The sequence below is a fragment of the Macrosteles quadrilineatus genome, unplaced genomic scaffold (assembly GCF_028750875.1).
Source record: "Macrosteles quadrilineatus isolate MER2022 unplaced genomic scaffold, UCM_ALF_1.0 Scaffold_9__3_contigs__length_116548681, whole genome shotgun sequence".
In the NCBI taxonomy this organism is placed as follows: Eukaryota; Metazoa; Arthropoda; class Insecta; order Hemiptera; family Cicadellidae; genus Macrosteles; species Macrosteles quadrilineatus.
Genome location: NW_026542602.1, coordinates 94,664,545 through 94,682,465, shown reverse-complemented (window position 1 = coordinate 94,682,465; position 17,921 = coordinate 94,664,545). Strand labels below are relative to the sequence as shown.

Sequence of the window (17,921 nt, the reverse complement as noted above, 5' to 3'; positions counted from 1 at the left end):
TTCTGTTACAAACAAAATTTTTAAATGATACAGCAAGTTTGGTTGGTTATGTTAGGTTAGCTTAGAACAGTTTCATATCTATACTATGTTTTAGCCTAACGATCAGCTGTCAATTTGTAATGTATCGTAAAAGAAAACAAAATATCGATATATCGAAAAAAAAATCATCGATAATGATGAATGTTCCCTTTAACAGGAAAGTACCCAAAATTATTTTAATTAAGTTAATTGTGCAAAAACAGTATGGAGCTAACATAAACTAACAAATCGGTTCATTATAACATAAACTTTAACTGCACTGTTTTTTGAACTGTGATTTTGATTCAATGTAAAATTCTGAAAACCATACTCCCACAATCTATCATTAAGTTTAAACAAATTCCAACAATTTGTTATAGGTAACTGTAGTTCCAGGCAAAACCCACCAACAAAACTAAAAGCTGTTTCCACTCCAAAAACCATACTCCCCTTCAAGTGCTAGTCACCGCAAAGTTTAAAATTTGGACTCCCCCAAACCTCCACCATCCAAATTAAGTTTACTAAATTAAACTTCAATTTGTTAACTTATTTGTTATTTAATTTTAAGGCTACTCAGGAATCTTTCCGACAAAAACTTATTGCGTTTTTGGATTCAGCATGCAAAAAACTTTAAGAAGACATCTCTAAATTTAATTTTTTAGAGTTCGAAGTATACGGAGTATACAAATTTTACTACGCGCCGAGATAACAATGAACTGATTAAGTTAGGCAAAGTTTATTGGTGAAGTTATTTGTAGCCTAACTTAACAGGTAGGAAAGAGAGCTACGGTACGCTTGCTTCGCTAAACTAAGTTTAGGCTAATATAGATTAACACAAGTAACTTAGCATACCTATCATTAATCCAACTGTAGTTAGTTATAGAATCAAAATCAACCGACAGGCCTAACAGCCCAGCCATTGAGTTAGTTTATTGCTAAAATCAATCAATATGGACAAATCAATTTAAAGGGTGGAGTCATATAGCCTTAATCTGTTGATGTTGCTTACCTTAAGTTACAGGATTAAAATGTAGGCTCAAACTAAGCATAGGTTAAAAACTAAAATACTTCTTTTTACTTTTAACTGAAATGACGATCATAAAAAGGTAAGTTAGGTAGGCCTATTCTAAGCCAAGTGTGAATAAAGATGAGTAGGCTACCGGTAGGCCTACTTTATAATATTGTAACTTGTTACTTCGTTGTAATACTGGCTAAGGCCGACATGTTCCTTAGACAGGACTTAAAACTTAACACGTTTGCTGCGGACACATAAAATGGCAGCCCGGTGCAGCGCAGCACCGAGCGAGCCCCCATTTGGCTTTCAAATGTTTCAGTCTGACCAATAGCAAATGACGTGCGGTGATGTTCTGCGTTAAAAAAAGAGTCGACATAGTTTGCTGAAAAACACAGATAGCAGCTCTGTCTGGAACTAAATAGCCGGTCCCATTATACCGTATGCCAATTGGAGGGAGAAAGACGGGACAATAAGTTAACTGCTAAGCTTGCCAGAAGGATATTTTAAGTTACAGGGAAATTTACTAACAACCTACACCACAATAAAGCACCCATAGAGCTAAACGCAGACATAAATATTTTTATTTAATTTAATTAACGTTATATAACGTGTATATTAGACATAGCCTAGGGCCTACTAGGCTACTGTACAGTAGCCTAATGTTTAATGGTTGAAGAAACAGTTTGAATTTAAATTTTAAAATACCCGTTCTTTTCTGTGTGATGCTGCGCAGAAAATGAATGGAATGTAGTCAATGTCGCCACTCACGGGTGAGCATTCAAGGTGGCGGAAAAAGAAACTACAATTCACCGGTAAATGGTCCGCAGTGAACGTGTTTATTAAAGCCCATAGACCTACAGCTAATAACAACTAAGGAACCTACAGTTTAGTGGAATCCGAACCACATTTTAGCCTTGTAATTTAGGCCTACGAATTAGTGAAATGGTAATTCTGAGCAATTACTTGGTCAACCCCAAACTTTTTCATATTTTACTAGCCTACGGTCATAAGGATGTTCTCAGAAAACGAAACATATAATTCAAGCCCAGCAAGGTTAGGTTGGGTTAGGTTAGCTTAATTCATAACCTAACCTAACTTAACCTAACATAACGGTACTTTCAAAACTGGCCTTACGCACGTCTCCCACAAGCCACTGTTATCGCGTGGACTTTGAACCTTCTTATCGCTCGGCAACCTGTACGATGGCCTTGCGGGGCTTGAATTATATGTTTCTTGTTTTCTGAGAACATCCATATGACCGTAGTAAAATATGAAAAAGTTTGGGGTTGACAAAGTAATTGCTCAGAATTACCAGTGTAATTATCCTAGGCCTATCCACAATTTGTGACCTCCAGGTAGCCTACATTTGTGGCTAGCCATCGAGGGTACAGTTTCTTAATGGGCTATTTACGCTAATATTGATTGAAACTGTTGAATTGAAAATATTGATTAATGACCGATATTTTAACCCTTTGAGTGCCAACGTCCGGGGAACCGGACGTTTTTAAAACGAGCCAAAAGTGCCGACGTCCGGCCGACCGGACGTTTTTGGAACGGGCCAAAAGTGCCAACGTCCGGCTGACCGGACGTTTCGTAATGATCGAACAGTTGTCATAGCAACCGAATGGATACTCGGATTCTTTTAACCCATATATTAACATTGAGTCGAAAGTTACTAGATGCGATACATCGATTTTCGTTGGTCGAAATATCGAAAATTCGATTTTTAAGAAATTTTAACCTAAAAATCGCCAGATCGCGGTCGGCATTTTTAGCGCGACCTTCGGGAAAAATCATCGGCATTTTTTGAGCGTTACTTTTATTTATCGCCTGGCACTCTAAGGGTTAAAATATGTCTATTATAAAATTAAACTATCATAGCCTAGGGTACAGTTTCTTAACTGGGCTATGCTAATATCAATTGAAACTATCGATTTGATTAGGCCTAGTAAACCTTCATGCGATTTTTTCACTATCAGCAAGTTTGGTTGGTTAGATTAAGTTAAGTAATTTTATAGTAGATATAGGCCTATTTCAAAATATTGATAATATTATTATAATTATTGATTTAAACTTGTAAATTAATTTGTAAATTTAATTTTATCTTGTCCTCTGAATGCTAATAAAGGAGCAGGACCCGATGAGATTTCTCCATCGCTACTCAAGTACTGTAGCTGTATTCTTGCACCGCACATAACAATCTTCTTTAATTCATTTCTTTCATCTGGTGTTTTTCCTAACTGCCTGAAGACAAGCTTTGTTGTACCAATTTTAAAGAGTGGCAATCCCTCGGATATCAAGAACTACAGGCCTATAGCGATTCAGCCAACGCTTGCAAAAGTGTTTGAGTCTCTGGTTCTTACTCGGCTGTCTTTCTTTACCAGAAGTTTTCTGTCTACAGCTCTATGGATTCTATAGTGGCAGATCCTCAACGACCAACTTAATAACAAACCATGACGGCATTATCTCAGCTTTCAACAGAAACCACCAGGTAGATAGTGTGTATATAGATTTCATTATGGTGTGGGTAGCCTCCGGATTGCGAATAATAACTATGATAGTGGTTTAAATACCTTATTCATGCAATCCAATTGTTGTCTCCACAACTAGTTTCAACCTGCTAGGAGGTCATCATCAGGTGAGTACAAGGATGAATTACTTCATATGAAGGTCGTCAGTAACAGTTTTTTTTACATTTACACAAACACACGACGAATAATAAACACATAGTGCGCACTCAAGAATGTTGCTGTTTGCAGACGATGCTAAAATCTATAAGGAAGTAACAACGGACTTTGAATGTGAGGAGCTGCAGAGTGACTAGGACAATGTGCTGTGGTGGTGCTCGGAGAATGAGATGGAGTTGAACATATCTAAGTGCGTTGTACTCTCTTTCTCTCGGCGCACGAATATAACGGTGTTCAACTATACCTTATTTGGTTCGACTCTCCACCGATCCTCTACAGTGAAAGATCTCGGAGTAACTGTTTCCTCGAATCTAAGTCCAGAACCTCAAATAAGAAACATAAGTAAGAAGGCTTATTCTGCTCTGGGATTTGTTGTCAGAATGTCTCGAGATGGGTTTTCACCTCATGCCCTAAGGACTTAGTATGTGCAGCTGGTCCGCCCTTTATTGGAGTACTGCTCGCCAGTTTGGTCACCATACCTGATATTCCATGTTGATCTTCTCGAGGGTGTACAGAGAAAATTTCTCCGAGTACTTGGAGTGAGTCTGGGCTTTCGCTACCTTGAAGTACCACTGGATGAGATGGAACGTCGGTTTGGACTTCTTCCTCTGAGTTCGAGACGCAAAATCTTTGATCTGCTGCTCTTAAAGATCATCACAGCCTCGGTCGATTCAACAGAATTGCTGAGCAGGGTTGATTTTCGTTGTGCTCGGATGGTTCGATCCAGAGGACTCTTTGAGAGAGCTCATTGTTCGACACAGTATTCTTACCACAGTGCTCTGTCTCGCCTTCATCGTCTGGGAAACAGCCTGCCCAGTTACATCGACCTGATTCAGTTCTCCGAGAATCGTCTTAGGAAAGAGCTAACCAACCTCTACTCGTCAGAGGAGCATGTGCATGTTTGATTTTTTTTTTTCATTAGCTTTTCTTTAGGAGTGTGGCGATGACTTAGTGTTGGGGCCGTCGACTCCCCTCACTTCCGAGCCAGTGAGTGCATGTTTCTGTGCAAGAGTGTGTGGTAGTGTTGGGGCCGTCGACTCCCCTCACTTCTGTGCATTACTTTTTCATATTTATGGTCTATCTTGTTGTTACCTTTATTGTTGTTTTTTTTTTATTTTCTTCAGAGTTTACCGTACCTACCTTTTGCACATTGTTCTCTTCTGTAAATTTGCTGTTTTTGCCTCCATACTCTGTATTTATTTTGTAGTGTTTCATAATTTTGGGTTTGCTTATTGTTAGTCTCTACTTCGTTAATATTTATTGTATTCCTGCATGTAACTAGTCTTATTGCCACTTGCTGTGATATTTATCATATATTTATTTATTTTCTCAACTTTGTTTTGTTAATTAAGTGTAGGTAGTAGATAGCTGTAATAGTCAAACGCATGTATTATTACGTCATCTTTTTTTGGCCATCTGTATATAAGTTAATTGGGCTGCACTTTACTTTACGTCCTACACTCATTCGAATGAAACAACCGAATGAAAATATTGGTTTATCGAGCGTTTCATTCGATATATATTGATATTTTCATTCGAATGAGTGTAGGACGTAAAGTAAAGTGCAGCCCTAATTGCAATGTGAAATGTAAAATGGTGTTTGCCATATACAAATAAATAAATAAAAAATAAACTATCAAATTGAAAATATTGATTAATAATCGATATTTTTAAATATATCTATTATAAAATAAAACTATCATAACCTAATCTAACCAACCAAACTTGCTGATGGTGAAAAAATCGCATGAAGGCTTACTAACCAAATCGGTAATTATATCGACCTCCGGACCTCACCCGAAATTAAAAATTTTTTTTTTCAAAATGGTCGAAATTTCACGCTGATTTCAAAAATGATTGTCGTTTTTTTCGGAAACGTCCCGTTTTCCCGGAAAATGGGAAAAACGGGAAAAATATTTTTTCCTCAAAACCCATGTTGTGGGTACTCAAATTATGCGGAATTTCCTCCTGAACAAGAATATGTAAATTTCATTACGATCGGACCACTATTAAGTAAAATATCACCGAAAAACGGGAAAACGGGGAAATTTCTTTTTTGCTCAAAACCCATGTTGTGGGTACTCAAATTGTGCGGAATTTCATCCTGAACAAGAATATGTAGTTTTTATTACGATTGCTTTTAAGTAAAACATCACCGGACAGGTTAACTAACCTAACATAACCTAACTTAGTTTTAGATAAGTTAGGTTAGGTTAGGTTACGTTAGGTTAGGTTGGTTTAGGTTAGGTTGAGTTTTGTTAGGTTAGGTTAGCTTAAGTTAGGTTAGGTTGAGTTTTGTTAGGTTAGGTTAGGTTAGGCTAGGTTAGGTTAGGTTAGGTTAGGTTAGGTTAGGTTAGGTTAGATTAGGTTAGTTTACTTACAATACTCATGTTATTAATAAACTAACCCAACCTAACCTAACTTACGAACTTAGGTTAGGTTAAGTTAGGTTAGTTTACTTACAATACTAACCTAACCTAACCTAACTTATCCTAACCTAACCTAATCTAAGTTCCTAAGTTAGGTTAGAATAGTTTATCAATAACATGAGTATTGTAAGTAAACTAACCTAACCCAACCAAACTTAACCTAACCTAACCTAACAAAACTCAACCTAACTAGGTTAGGTTAGTATTGTAAGTAAACTAACCTAACTTAACCTAACCTAAGTTCGTAAGTTAGGTTAGGTTGGGTTAGTTTATTAATAACATGAGTATTGTAAGTAAACTAACCTAATCTAACCTAACCTAACCTAACATAACATAACCTAACCTAACCAAACTTAACCTAACCAAACTTAACCTAACCTAACCTAAACTAACAAAACTCAACCTAACCTAAACCTAACCTAACTTAACCTAACCTAACCAAACTTAACCTAACCTAACAAAACTCAACCTAACCTAAACCAACCTAACCTAACCTAACCTAAACTAACCTATCCTAGCCTAACCTAACTTATCTAAACCTAAGTTAGGTTATGTTAGGTTAGTTAACCTGTCCGGTGATGTTTTACTTAAAAGCAATCGTAATAAAAACTACATATTCTTGTTCAGGATGAAATTCCGCACAATTTGAGTACCCAAAACATGGGTTTTGAGCAAAAAAGAAATTTCCCCGTTTTCCCGTTTTTCTGTGATATTTTACTTAATAGTGGTCCGATCGTAATGAAATTTACATATTCTTGTTCAGGAGGAAATTCCGCATAATTTGAGTACCCATAACATGGGTTTTGAGGAAAAAATATTTTTCCCGTTTTTCCCATTTTCCGGGAAAACGGGACGTTTCCGAAAAAAACGACAATCATTTTTGAAATCAGCGTGAAATTTCGACCATTTAAAAAAAAAAAATTTTAATTTCGGGTGAGGTCCGGAGGTCGATATAATTACCATCAAATCGATAGTTTCAATCGATATTAGCATAGCCCAGTTAAGAAACTGTACCCGATAGTTTCAATCTATTAGCATAGCCCAGTTAAGAAACTGTACCCGGGCTAGGGACTAAGCCTAATTCATTCAATTAATTATCATATCTCACCTGCATCTAGGCCTATGTTGAGTAAAATTCATGTTGTTAACTTAATCATTGTGTCTATCGAGACTCTACAGCATTTCAAAAAGCAACAAAGTTTAAACTTATTCCATCTAAGAAATATTTTTGTCCGGTTGGCCTATTCTTTAATTACACTTCTCAGCGATTGACTATAATTAATTAGCCTACCTTAGGACTACTAAAACTACTAAACACTCACTGAGGTTGAGGTAGAATAAAACTAACCTCAATAACAAAATAAGAATAACGTCAATAGAGAGAGATTAGATTACTCATCAGACAGACACCGAGTCATCAATTATTGATCAATGATCATCATTCGACGGACTTTGGATTTGGACATTTGGACCAGAGAGAGACGGACATCGAAATTGAAATTATCAAACTCAAATTATTTTTGGTCTTCATTTTGCATAACAATTTTATCAAACAATATTAATTTGATCAATCATGCCAACGTGTAATTATTTGCACAGTCACCCAATGTTCTGTCTTAAGAGAGAGAATCGATGAGTATGAGTAGACGTTAAAGTTTCCATCGTTTCCATAGTCCCAATCAAGCTGTTCTGCATTTTAATACAAACTCTATGCATAGCTTCTTCTTGTTCTTACTCCGTTGGTAATCAGATAGTCGTAAATGTCAAATTACCTAACCTAAATCAAAACATCCACCAAATATAAACATTTCAAGTTCAGTTGCCTACCAATGGCATGGTAAGAGGTTAGTTTTATAGATAAATATGTTCAATTTTTTTGTATAAATTCAGTAAATGTTATGAGGACATAATCTATTATTTGTCAAGAATTATCAATAAGTAGGCCCTAATTACAATAATTTTCCAAGCAATTTTGAGAGCTAGGCCTAGTCCCTCCCTTTCTAGCTTCTTGCCTGAGGCAATTTGGATCTCAATCATCACGGTAGGTGTAGCCTAGATTGCTTTAAATAAAAAGACAAGTGTGTTTTAAAATTAGGAGAGCAGTGTACTTAATTTTAGGTGATATTAATGGCAGAATCTCCATAGTATAAATTCATTGTTCTACTTAATCGATTTCCTATTAAGTTAGCCTACGGTACATTAAGTTGTATAACAGATTACAATATTATACATGTTAGGTTGGTTAGTTTCTTTCACTTTTCAAGCAAAATAGAATAAGTAATCAAGTTGAATGAATGAATAAAAACATACAAGTATGATAGTATTATTAAAACAAGTGTTGTCGTTTTCATAGACTTATAGCCTACTAACACCCAATGCTATTAACAATTTATTTATTTATTTATTTATTTCCCAACGGATTGCACCTTTTTACAAAATATGTGTATACAATTTAGATGGCATTTGCAATATTACTGACTAGAAAAGTAATAACAATGGTAATAACAAAGTGATAATAAATAGTAATAGCAAGTAATAACAAATAGTGATAACAATAGTAATAACAAATAGTGATAACAATAGTAATAACAAAGTAATAATAAATATTAATAACAGAAGAATAAACTAAAAAGAGTATCAACAAAGAATATGAACAGCAAGTTTTAACGATGAGAAGACAAATGTGCAGATGTGCTGGAGTGTGGTTGCTCAAGTGATCAGGGAGACCTTCTTTTTGAACCGGAGGGGCTTCTCACCGAAGAAATCCAGTTGAGCAGCCGCCGTGCTACCAGCCTTGAGTAGACGGCTAATTCCGCTGTTGTAAGAGTAGTAGGCTGGGAGAAAGCGTCTGCTGAATATAGTCCTGGAGCGGGTGCCTCTGGGCGTGGTAATGTCGATACCACTCAGGATGTTGGGGCAATCGACAAACCCGTTAACCAGCTTGTAGAGCATGAATATGTCGGCATGATGACGTCGGAGTGACAAAGGCAGAAGATCGAAGGACTTCTCCACATCGTCAACCGGGGTAGTGCGGTAGGTAAAACCAAGTCTCGGTCCAAGCATCCGTATGAAGCGGGTTTGTATGCTCTCCAGTTGGCTGACGTGGTTCTTCTGGAAGGGAGACCAGATGATTGACCCACACTCCAGCAGCGGGCGTACCAGGGACTTGTAGAGCGTGATCAAGGTGAAGGGTGAGTTGAAATTCCTTGTTGATCTGAATATGAAACCAAGCAGGGAGCTAGCTTTGGTTGTAATGTGGGCAATGTGCTCGTGAGGGTTGAGCGAAGGGGTCATTGTCACTCCGAGATCTCGTACCCTGTCCACTCTCTTCAGTGTAGAACCATTGAGGACGTAGTCAAATTGGACTGGGGCTGCACCACGTTTGTAGGAGATGACGACACATTTCAAGACGTTGAGCTCCATGAAGTTTTCCTTGCACCAGGCGTCGATGTTAGTGAGAGAAAGTTGGAGGCGCTCGAGGTCAGAAGCCAATGACACCGAGCCAAATACCTTAATATCATCGGCGAACATGAGAAATTTGGTGAGGATGACGTTGCCAATGTCATTCATGAACAGGTTAAACAGCAAGGGACCGAGGTGGGACCCTTGCGGGACTCCAGATAGGACACTGAATGGCGTAGAAAGGCACCCGTCGTACTTGACTACAAGGGTTCTGTTGGTCAAGTAGCTGTTTAACCACTCAAGCAGGGCCCCCCCCACACCATATCCGGCAAGCTTTGCCACAAGGATGTTGTGATTGACCTTGTCAAAGGCTTTGGAGAGATCAAGGTAAACACAGTCAACTTGGAGAGCATCGCCAAAAGCGGCCATGACGTATTCTTGAAACTCCATCAGGTTTGTTACTGTTGAGCGTGAGCGCAGGAAGCCATGTTGAGAGGAGGAGATACATTTACGGAGATGAAAATAGAGGTAGTCCAAAACAATGCTCTCGTACACCTTGGCAACAGCAGAGAGAATGACAATGGGCCGATAGTTTCTGACATTTGAACGATCACCAGATTTGAAGATGGGGACGACAAAGCCACGCTTAAGGGCCGATGGGAAGATTCCAAGTGAGAGCAGGGATGTAAACCAGATAGCCAGATGAGGAGCCAAAATAGGGGCACAGTATTTAAGAACGCACGGAGGAATAGCATCAGGACCGGCTCCCTTATTAGGGTCAAGCGAGGCAAGTTTGAGTTGAACGTCTGAGGCTGTGATGACACATTTAGTGATGGAGAAGTTCCAGCCAAAGTCGAAGACAGGCGAGGGAATTTGGTTCTCCGTGAAGACGGATGAAAAGTAGTTTGAGAATAGTTCGCACTTTCCGGCAGCACACTCAGCTTCTCTACCATCAAATGATAGTTTAGCAGCAGGGGATGGACTGCTCTTGAGTCTGTTGACGTGAGACCAAAAAGATTTTATGTTATGAGGAATGTCGTCTTCAATTCTTTTTAAGTAGTCTCGATGACACTTGGTGGCTAAAGACTTGCACTGGCTTCTCAAATTGCGAAAACTTTCACGATGACGAAGATTTCCTGAGGTTTTAAGAAGTCGATGGGTGGCCTTCTTCCTTAAGACAAGTCGTTTTAGCTCCTCGGTAAACCAGGCAGGAAAGCTTGAGGATTGAAGCTGTTTTGTGGGTGTATGTTGAGATATGATTGAGCCAAGGTGGTCGCAGAAGTCAGAGAAGGCAGATTCGGCATCAGGTAGAGAAGAAGGTGAAGGATAGTTAACGTTCTGCAGATCACGAAATACAGCGTCCAAGTTGCATTTTCTGAAGTCAGGTACAATCCTGACGTCCCTCGAGGCTGAGCGTTTCTGCAGCAGGATTGAGCAGGAGAGCGCAGGGTGATGAATGTCTTCGGCAACAAGAAGGTCGTCAGCGCGGATAACTGCAGTTGTAGGAGTAGATGAAAAAATGAGGTCCAGGTAGACACCTCTGCGATTTCGGATTTTGTTGATTTGGGAGAGGTTGTGAGTATAAGCTAAGTTGCATAGGTAGTTTGAAGAGGAATCGCCTTCGCAGGAATCAAGCTCACCCCAGTCCGCTTCAGGTTTGTTAAAATCACCGAAGATAAGCACGTCATCCACGAAGTTAGAAGATGAGAGGATATCCTCCACCACGTCACAGAAGTCGGCATAGACGATGGCAGGCTGGCTGGGGGGGATGTAGACAGAGCCCAACAAGATGCGACGGGTTCCAGAAGTACAGGTAACAAAGACGCATTCCGAGGAGCAGGCATGCAAGGGGACAAGTTGACATGCTAGGTGATCACGTACTGCTATGAGAGTACCACCACCACTGATCTTATTGCTCGTGGCCAAAGATCTGTCACATCTGAAAACGTTAAAACCAGTAAGGCCAAGTTCTGAAGAGTTCATGTCAGGTAAGAGATTCGTTTCAACCAGGGTGATAATATCGTAGGAGGAAGTTGTAGCACTGATTGAGAGTTCAGAAATTTTGCTTCTTAAGCCATTCACATTTTGAAAATAACAACTGAGGTGATGCGGTGCGCCGTTGGGAATTAATCGTTTTTTGAATTTTTAACAATCTGGGGGATGTTGTTTAGGAACCTTATGGTGAGATCCTTTTCGCCACGGGTGGTGCGTTCCTTTAATTCGGCATTGAGGTTTTGAAGGTGGGCGGCTTCACGGGGAGTTCTGTCTCTGGATAGCTTGACGGAAGAAAATCGTGGATTCGAAATGGTCCCAGAGCTGGCAAAATTCTTCATTGCAGTGATCACATCGGAATTGCTGCCAAGCACAACTTTAAGAGGCCGAGGTTTGTCAGGTTTTTTACCACCAACACGGAAAGTTTTGATCCCATTGCTAGAGAAATTAGGAATGAGGGTTGAGAAGAAGGAAATGGCCAATTCCAGATCATGTTTTTTCCTGGCATCAACATCACCCACAGATGATTCTTCCAGATTGTAGATCATTAAGTTTTTAGCGCGGCGGGTGCAATAACAATAATAGTGATTGGGTACAGTTCCACAGAAAACGTAAATAACTTATATTTTTTATGCAATAACTTATGATAGTGATGAAAATATTTCATTATTTTGTGGTGTGGAAAGCGAAAAGGGACCTCTTGTCGGTGATGCAAAATTTTCAGTATGGCTGATATAGGTAGGTTCCAAGTAATTAAGGTCGAAAATATCTAAATTGGGTTTTATATCGATTTTTATACCTCATTTAACATAGAACGGGACAGTATTGGTTGAAATATCAAATTGAAGTTGTAAAAGGTCGAAATAAATCATTTTGTTAGCCTCTGCACGGTCTGAGAAAAGGTACCTGTTGTCGCTCAATGTTATTTCGCCACAACGAATTCCCATTTCTATCATTCACTTTATAAACAGACTTAAGTCCAAAAAATGAATTTTCCTGCATTCTAGTGGAAATTTAGAGAACTACAACAAAGTTCAGTTTACGGAGGACAAAATATCTCACAAATTTTGCGGTTCCGACAAGTGGTTCCTTTTTTTATCTTATGGAGAAATGTGATGTGTGTCTGAAATGTAATTTTTACAACATGCTTTGATGAAACTACTATTTAAATGAAAACTACTGTGAGTTAAGACAAAAATTGGTATTGCTTCCAAAAGAGGGCATTATAAGCTTTCTTTTGATACCTAAATTGTTTCTTAAATTACAAAAAAAACTGTTTTATGCGTATCTGAAACTTTCAAAATAGTTTTTCTCAAAATGACCCTTTTCCATAACAAAAGTTAAAAATCCTATAACTTTTAACAACAAAAAATCGTAGATGCATGGGACTTGGACCAAGTGATTCGGAATTTAATAAGGAATTCAAATCTATATCCTAGCTCAAAATGGAAAATTCCCTACAAGAGGTCCCTATTCGCTTTCCATATCACATGTGATGTAAATAGTACTTATTGTTGTAAATATTGATTTTCTGTTTTGGGTCTTTTCATGAAGAGGGCTGCCCCCCACTCTTGTAGTGTGCTGCAGTGTTTAGGTTAGGTTGGTTCAGTTTATAATAAAAACAAATAATATTTACAAAATGTACCGTTCACAAACTCGTAAATAATAGGATACAAGTACAAATTGATTTCTCTGTAATTTTATATCTTCATTTATCTCTTTACTTTACATTACCTAAAATGTTTTTATTCAATAAATACAATCAATATTATATCGAGATACAATACAGTATTGTAGTATCGAACTAATAATATTTCATCCGATAATATATTGTAAATGACACAAAATCAATATTTACATATATGATATATCAAATAAACTTGACGCTGGTTACCAAAGCCACCATATTTTAATTCTTTGTTCGAGGGATGTCTGTAAATTAAAGTCTTGATCGATGTCCGGTCGCAAACAAGCAAGCTAGTTCAAATCTGATACCAACATCGTGTTCCTTACTTTGTTCTCTATTATTATAGTTGGTTCCTACTACCCATGTGTGACAATTAGTCTGGTCATAGTAAGTATTAAAAGTCGTTGTGGAAGAACATTGGCCTGAAGCTATCGTCAAGTATGAATTGTGTTCTGTGGTTAGGTTTCTGTAGGAAGGGGTTCAATCCCTGGTGATTACTGTTGCCAATTAACAGATATTATGTTCACAAAAGAGTGTTACGACATAGAAAATTCATATTGGTGGCTTTGGGAACATGTAAAAGCCTGAACATATGCACAATGAGGCTGGAAGCAGGTGTTCATCAGTTTCCATCGCAACAGATAATGAATGGATTTGAGGAAACTTTACTTGCAGATTGACATATTTTAGACTTCCTGAGCTGACTGTAGTCCTTGATGGTTTTATGGAAACTCTTTTGATAGTCTCTCTTGTTCAGTCACACTATGATCTGCATGAAAAATACCTAATTACTTTGGGAAAACGAGACTGATGAAAAACCGCAGTCGACTTCCACAATGGAAATATTATGCAAATGTTAAGCGCCCACTCCCAACCCAACCCTTCCCCCCCTTGTACACATTTCCTATGTCCAAACCCAAATACTCAATTCACGTAAGGCAACTGGCAATGGACTTAAATGCGGTTGAAAACTGAGATCACAAAAACCTAACATTTTCTTTCATGTTTTTTAATAGTGTTCACCAGACTAATGGAATAGTCTCATAGCAATAGGAATCAGCTAGAATAGTAGAGAATAGAGTAAGGAACATCATGTTGGTTTCAGATTTGAACTTTGCTGCTTGGTTGTGAGAAAGCTTGATGGAGACCTTAATTTACAGACAGCCCTTGTATCTCATTATTGTGATATCCATTCATCAATCATCAGTATAAGGATGGTTAAGTGATTAGGGTATACCAAGCAAAGTTTCGAGCAGTGTCAATAGCATAGGTCTATTGAGCCATCGTCAAGGCTATTTAAAATAATGCACCTTATAAATAATATATATATATATATTGCATTTACTAATTTGTTTCTTTTTTTCAGAATATGCTTCTGTTTTTGTCACAAAAACAACTCATGCTTCAAGAGAACAAAATTCAATTAAATACATGTATGAATGTTAAGCTAGTAGCTTCGATTAGGCTGTTTAATGGTCCCTCAAATCAATGAGAGATGGAATAACGTAAAGTTTGCATACCATGTGTAGTTGAAGACTGGTCCATCCTTTAATTTCAAACATGTATAAAATTATAACTTTGATCTTTTTGATTTTTACTCTAACAAAATGTTCAGACAATTCTCCTAAGGCAAAGATTAGAAGATATATTCTGTACGATGTCAATCCTGGTGAAGGTTTTAACTTGAGGCGGGATGTCTACATGAGGATGGCAATCTTTATTCATAATCTATCCAACAAATCTGAATTTGATTGGCATCTTGTTCTCCCCCCTTGGAATAAACTTTGGCATTGGAGAAATGATTTACATGCATCTTATCAATGGAACATTTTTTTTGATATCCCAAGTCTTCAGCTATTTGCACCAGTAATTGAACTCGAAGATTTTATTTCTGATTACAGTAAAGAAATAGACGAAGCCTATGTATTACAGCACTTTCCTGATTTCTACTCGTGGACAGAGGGCAAAGAGATTGATTGGTCAGAGAGGTGGAATTATTCAGAGTGTAGAAACAGTCACAGAAATGAAAGTGATGAAACATTCTTCTTTTTTGACGGGCGAATTACGACAAAGCATTTCAGATGCATATCTTTTCATGGTACGTCAGGGTTTCTACAATCAGTTGTTTCATCCACCAACGCCAGGGCTGTGATGTTTGATAGGGCAGAAATAGTGACACATATGCTGTACGGGGACAGTGACTACTGGACGTGCAGGCGAAGTATGCGATTCGCCAAACGACTGGTTGAAGTTGCTAGTAATTATCGAGCTGCTCACTTAAACTCAAGTGATGTTAACGATGGAACAATAAGGCCTGTTGACTTTCGAGATGAAACTCCTCAAAGATCAGCGAAAGGAGGACCTTACCTCAGTGTACATCTGCGAAGACAGGAATTTAAGGTAGGCCATCCCGACGCGGTCCCAACAATCCATGAGACAGTTCAACAAATAAAGAAACATTTGAATGATTTAGGTTTAAACACTGTATTTGTAGCTACTGATGCAACAGAACAGGAATATATTAGAATCAAAAGCATGTTGCACGCAGATAATCTATTCGCCATCAGGTTTTTAGACACAATTCCTAATAATAAAACATTTAAAGATGCGGAATTGGCTATTATCGACCAGATTATTGCATCACATGCAAAATATTTTGTTGGTACTTATGAATCAACGTTTACATATCGCATCCAAGAAGAACGAGAGGTATTAGGCTTTCTTCCGGAAACAACATTCAACCGTTTCTGTTCAACATCCATTAAGGAGAATTGTGTTAATCCTACTAAATGGTTGATAGAATTTCCAGAAGATGAATCTCGACATAGCTCTCATACGATCAACTATCGTAAGTCTGATGAACTCTGAAACCAAGATTTGGAGTGTCTTGAACGCTCAAGTGTACATAGAAATCTAAAGAATAAAGTGCCATATGAGATAAGCTTTAAACCATTTGTAAAAACAAAAAGTATATTCCTAAGATTGAGCTTATGTTTTCCTGTTTGGAATCAATCACCGTTAATTTTTTAATGTAGCAGAATCTCAAAGAGTTTTAGTTTATGTTTAGTTTAGTGGTGCAGAGGTAAAAGTATACTAGCTACAGTAGACTCCCTCTTTTCCGGACTACACTCGATGGAAATGACATCTCTTTAACCGGACAATTTTTATCAGCACATTGGTTTAACCGGACTAGATCGGCAGGAAGTGGCCGGTACTGAAACGACTGTTCTCGTGGGAAAGATTTGAGAACAGTAATCACATGTCTAAATACAATGCTCTCCTAAATTTAAGTCGAATATCACCGTAAACGGTCCGTTTTAATGAGTTTTTGGGGACGTCGGCTTAACGGGAAAACCCGTTATCCGGACTGGCCTCGGTCCCTAGGAGTTCGGATAAGAGGGAGTCTACTGTATCTAAACAAGACCTAATCTTTAGATTGAATTTTGCATACACTTTTAGGGATTTAGTATGCCATGTAGGCCAATTATTTGATTTTATAAAGAAATACTGATTGATTCCCAAACTCTCAACTGACTTTTTGAACTACGGTACGTATAAGTACGTGATAAGTAAAAAAGATCAGGTCCTGTAGTTTAAAAAGTTTTCTTTCTGATTCTGATATTATATATTCTTACATACATTTTTTTACTATTATACAACATAATCAATTAATACTTGGTTAATTTATCTCCATTACATGTTATTGTTATCTTGTTTTTTCTTTTCACAATGACGATTTGGATTTTGGTATTTTAATATGTGCGGCAGTAATATAAAAATAAAATGGAATGTTAAGCTGTGTTGTTCCACAGTATCGAAATTGTGTATCGTTACATGTTTTTATCATGACAATAATTAATAGGTAACGCATTTTAAAAACTAATATTTATTTTTATTTATTTGGCTTGTAGTGTCTATTTACCCAAGTAGATTTACAATATATGTACTTACTTTGTATTTTATTAAGAGTTTTTTGTAATAGTTTGTTATTAAAGGGTATTACATCTCAGATTTGTTTTCTTTATGATTGACTTATTCTTCAAAATAGTCAGATACTAAAGGGTTATCTGATAAGTTAATGTATCCAATGAACTCAAGTCACGACATAGCAAGCTAGTTTAAATCTGGGTTCCCAGCACTATACAAAATTAGTCTCCCCGTATTATTGGCTAGTGTGTGGGGGGAAAGCCCACCATGTATGAATCTTTCTCTGCGGTCTAAGGTTCCAACCCCACTAGAAGCTTTAGCTTATCAAAAGTTGATGGACAAAAGAAAATGTGTGCAAGAGGTGGAGGTGGTTTAACAATAAAAACTCCATATATACCCACAGACTAAAGGACTAACAATCACTACTCATTACTTCTAGAGAGGTTACATGTTTTTGTTTATAACCACTCATTGCCAAATACAATCAGCTGGTTGGTGTCCGGTAAAAACTCATTACAGTTCAGTAGAACGTAATGAAACCCCATTTGATTAAGCTCAAGGCAAACAGCTGTTTTCTGGACTAAATCCTTGCTTAAAACATTGTAGTGTGGCGTAAAACCTATTACTAAACAATTTCAATTTTAATTTGATAAATCTTCCTCAGTAACATTACTCAAACACTTTCAACTTATCAAGGTAGTAGTTGCTTCTGAACAGGTCATTAAAAGGTAGTTAAAATCAGCTATTAATTAATACTATTAAAT

General features: G+C 37.6%; 2 protein-coding genes across 4 annotated transcripts in view; one reads left to right on the top strand and one right to left on the bottom strand.

The window, feature by feature from the left end:
* Positions 1-7,493, bottom strand: part of LOC129002826 (glycoprotein-N-acetylgalactosamine 3-beta-galactosyltransferase 1-like) — a 28,137-nt gene extending 20,644 nt beyond the window's left edge. Inside the window, exon 1 of the mRNA XM_054430904.1 lies at positions 7,258-7,493. The gene's annotated coding sequence lies outside the window, so the exon portion shown is untranslated. The remainder of the gene's footprint in view (positions 1-7,257) is intronic.
* Positions 7,494-7,889: 396 nt separating this feature from the next.
* On the top strand, positions 7,890-17,183 carry LOC129004184 (GDP-fucose protein O-fucosyltransferase 2-like). 3 transcript variants are annotated; one of them, XM_054432647.1, is made up of 2 exons: positions 7,890-7,993; positions 14,597-17,183. In XM_054432647.1, the coding sequence occupies exon 2, from the start codon at positions 14,791-14,793 to the stop codon at positions 16,096-16,098; it is 1,308 nt and encodes a 435-aa protein (XP_054288622.1). In that variant the 5' UTR covers positions 7,890-7,993; positions 14,597-14,790; the 3' UTR covers positions 16,099-17,183. The 3 variants fall into 3 exon arrangements, with proteins under 3 accessions (XP_054288622.1, XP_054288621.1, XP_054288620.1); XM_054432646.1 differs by having other exon boundaries at positions 7,894-7,986; XM_054432645.1 differs by having other exon boundaries at positions 7,906-8,190.
* The last annotated feature ends 738 nt before the right edge of the window (positions 17,184-17,921 follow it).

Excerpts from the sequence above, each read along its gene's own strand:
- LOC129004184 (XM_054432647.1), top strand. The coding sequence starts at position 14,791 with ATGTATAAAATTATAACTTTGATCTTTTTGATTTTTACTCTAACAAAA.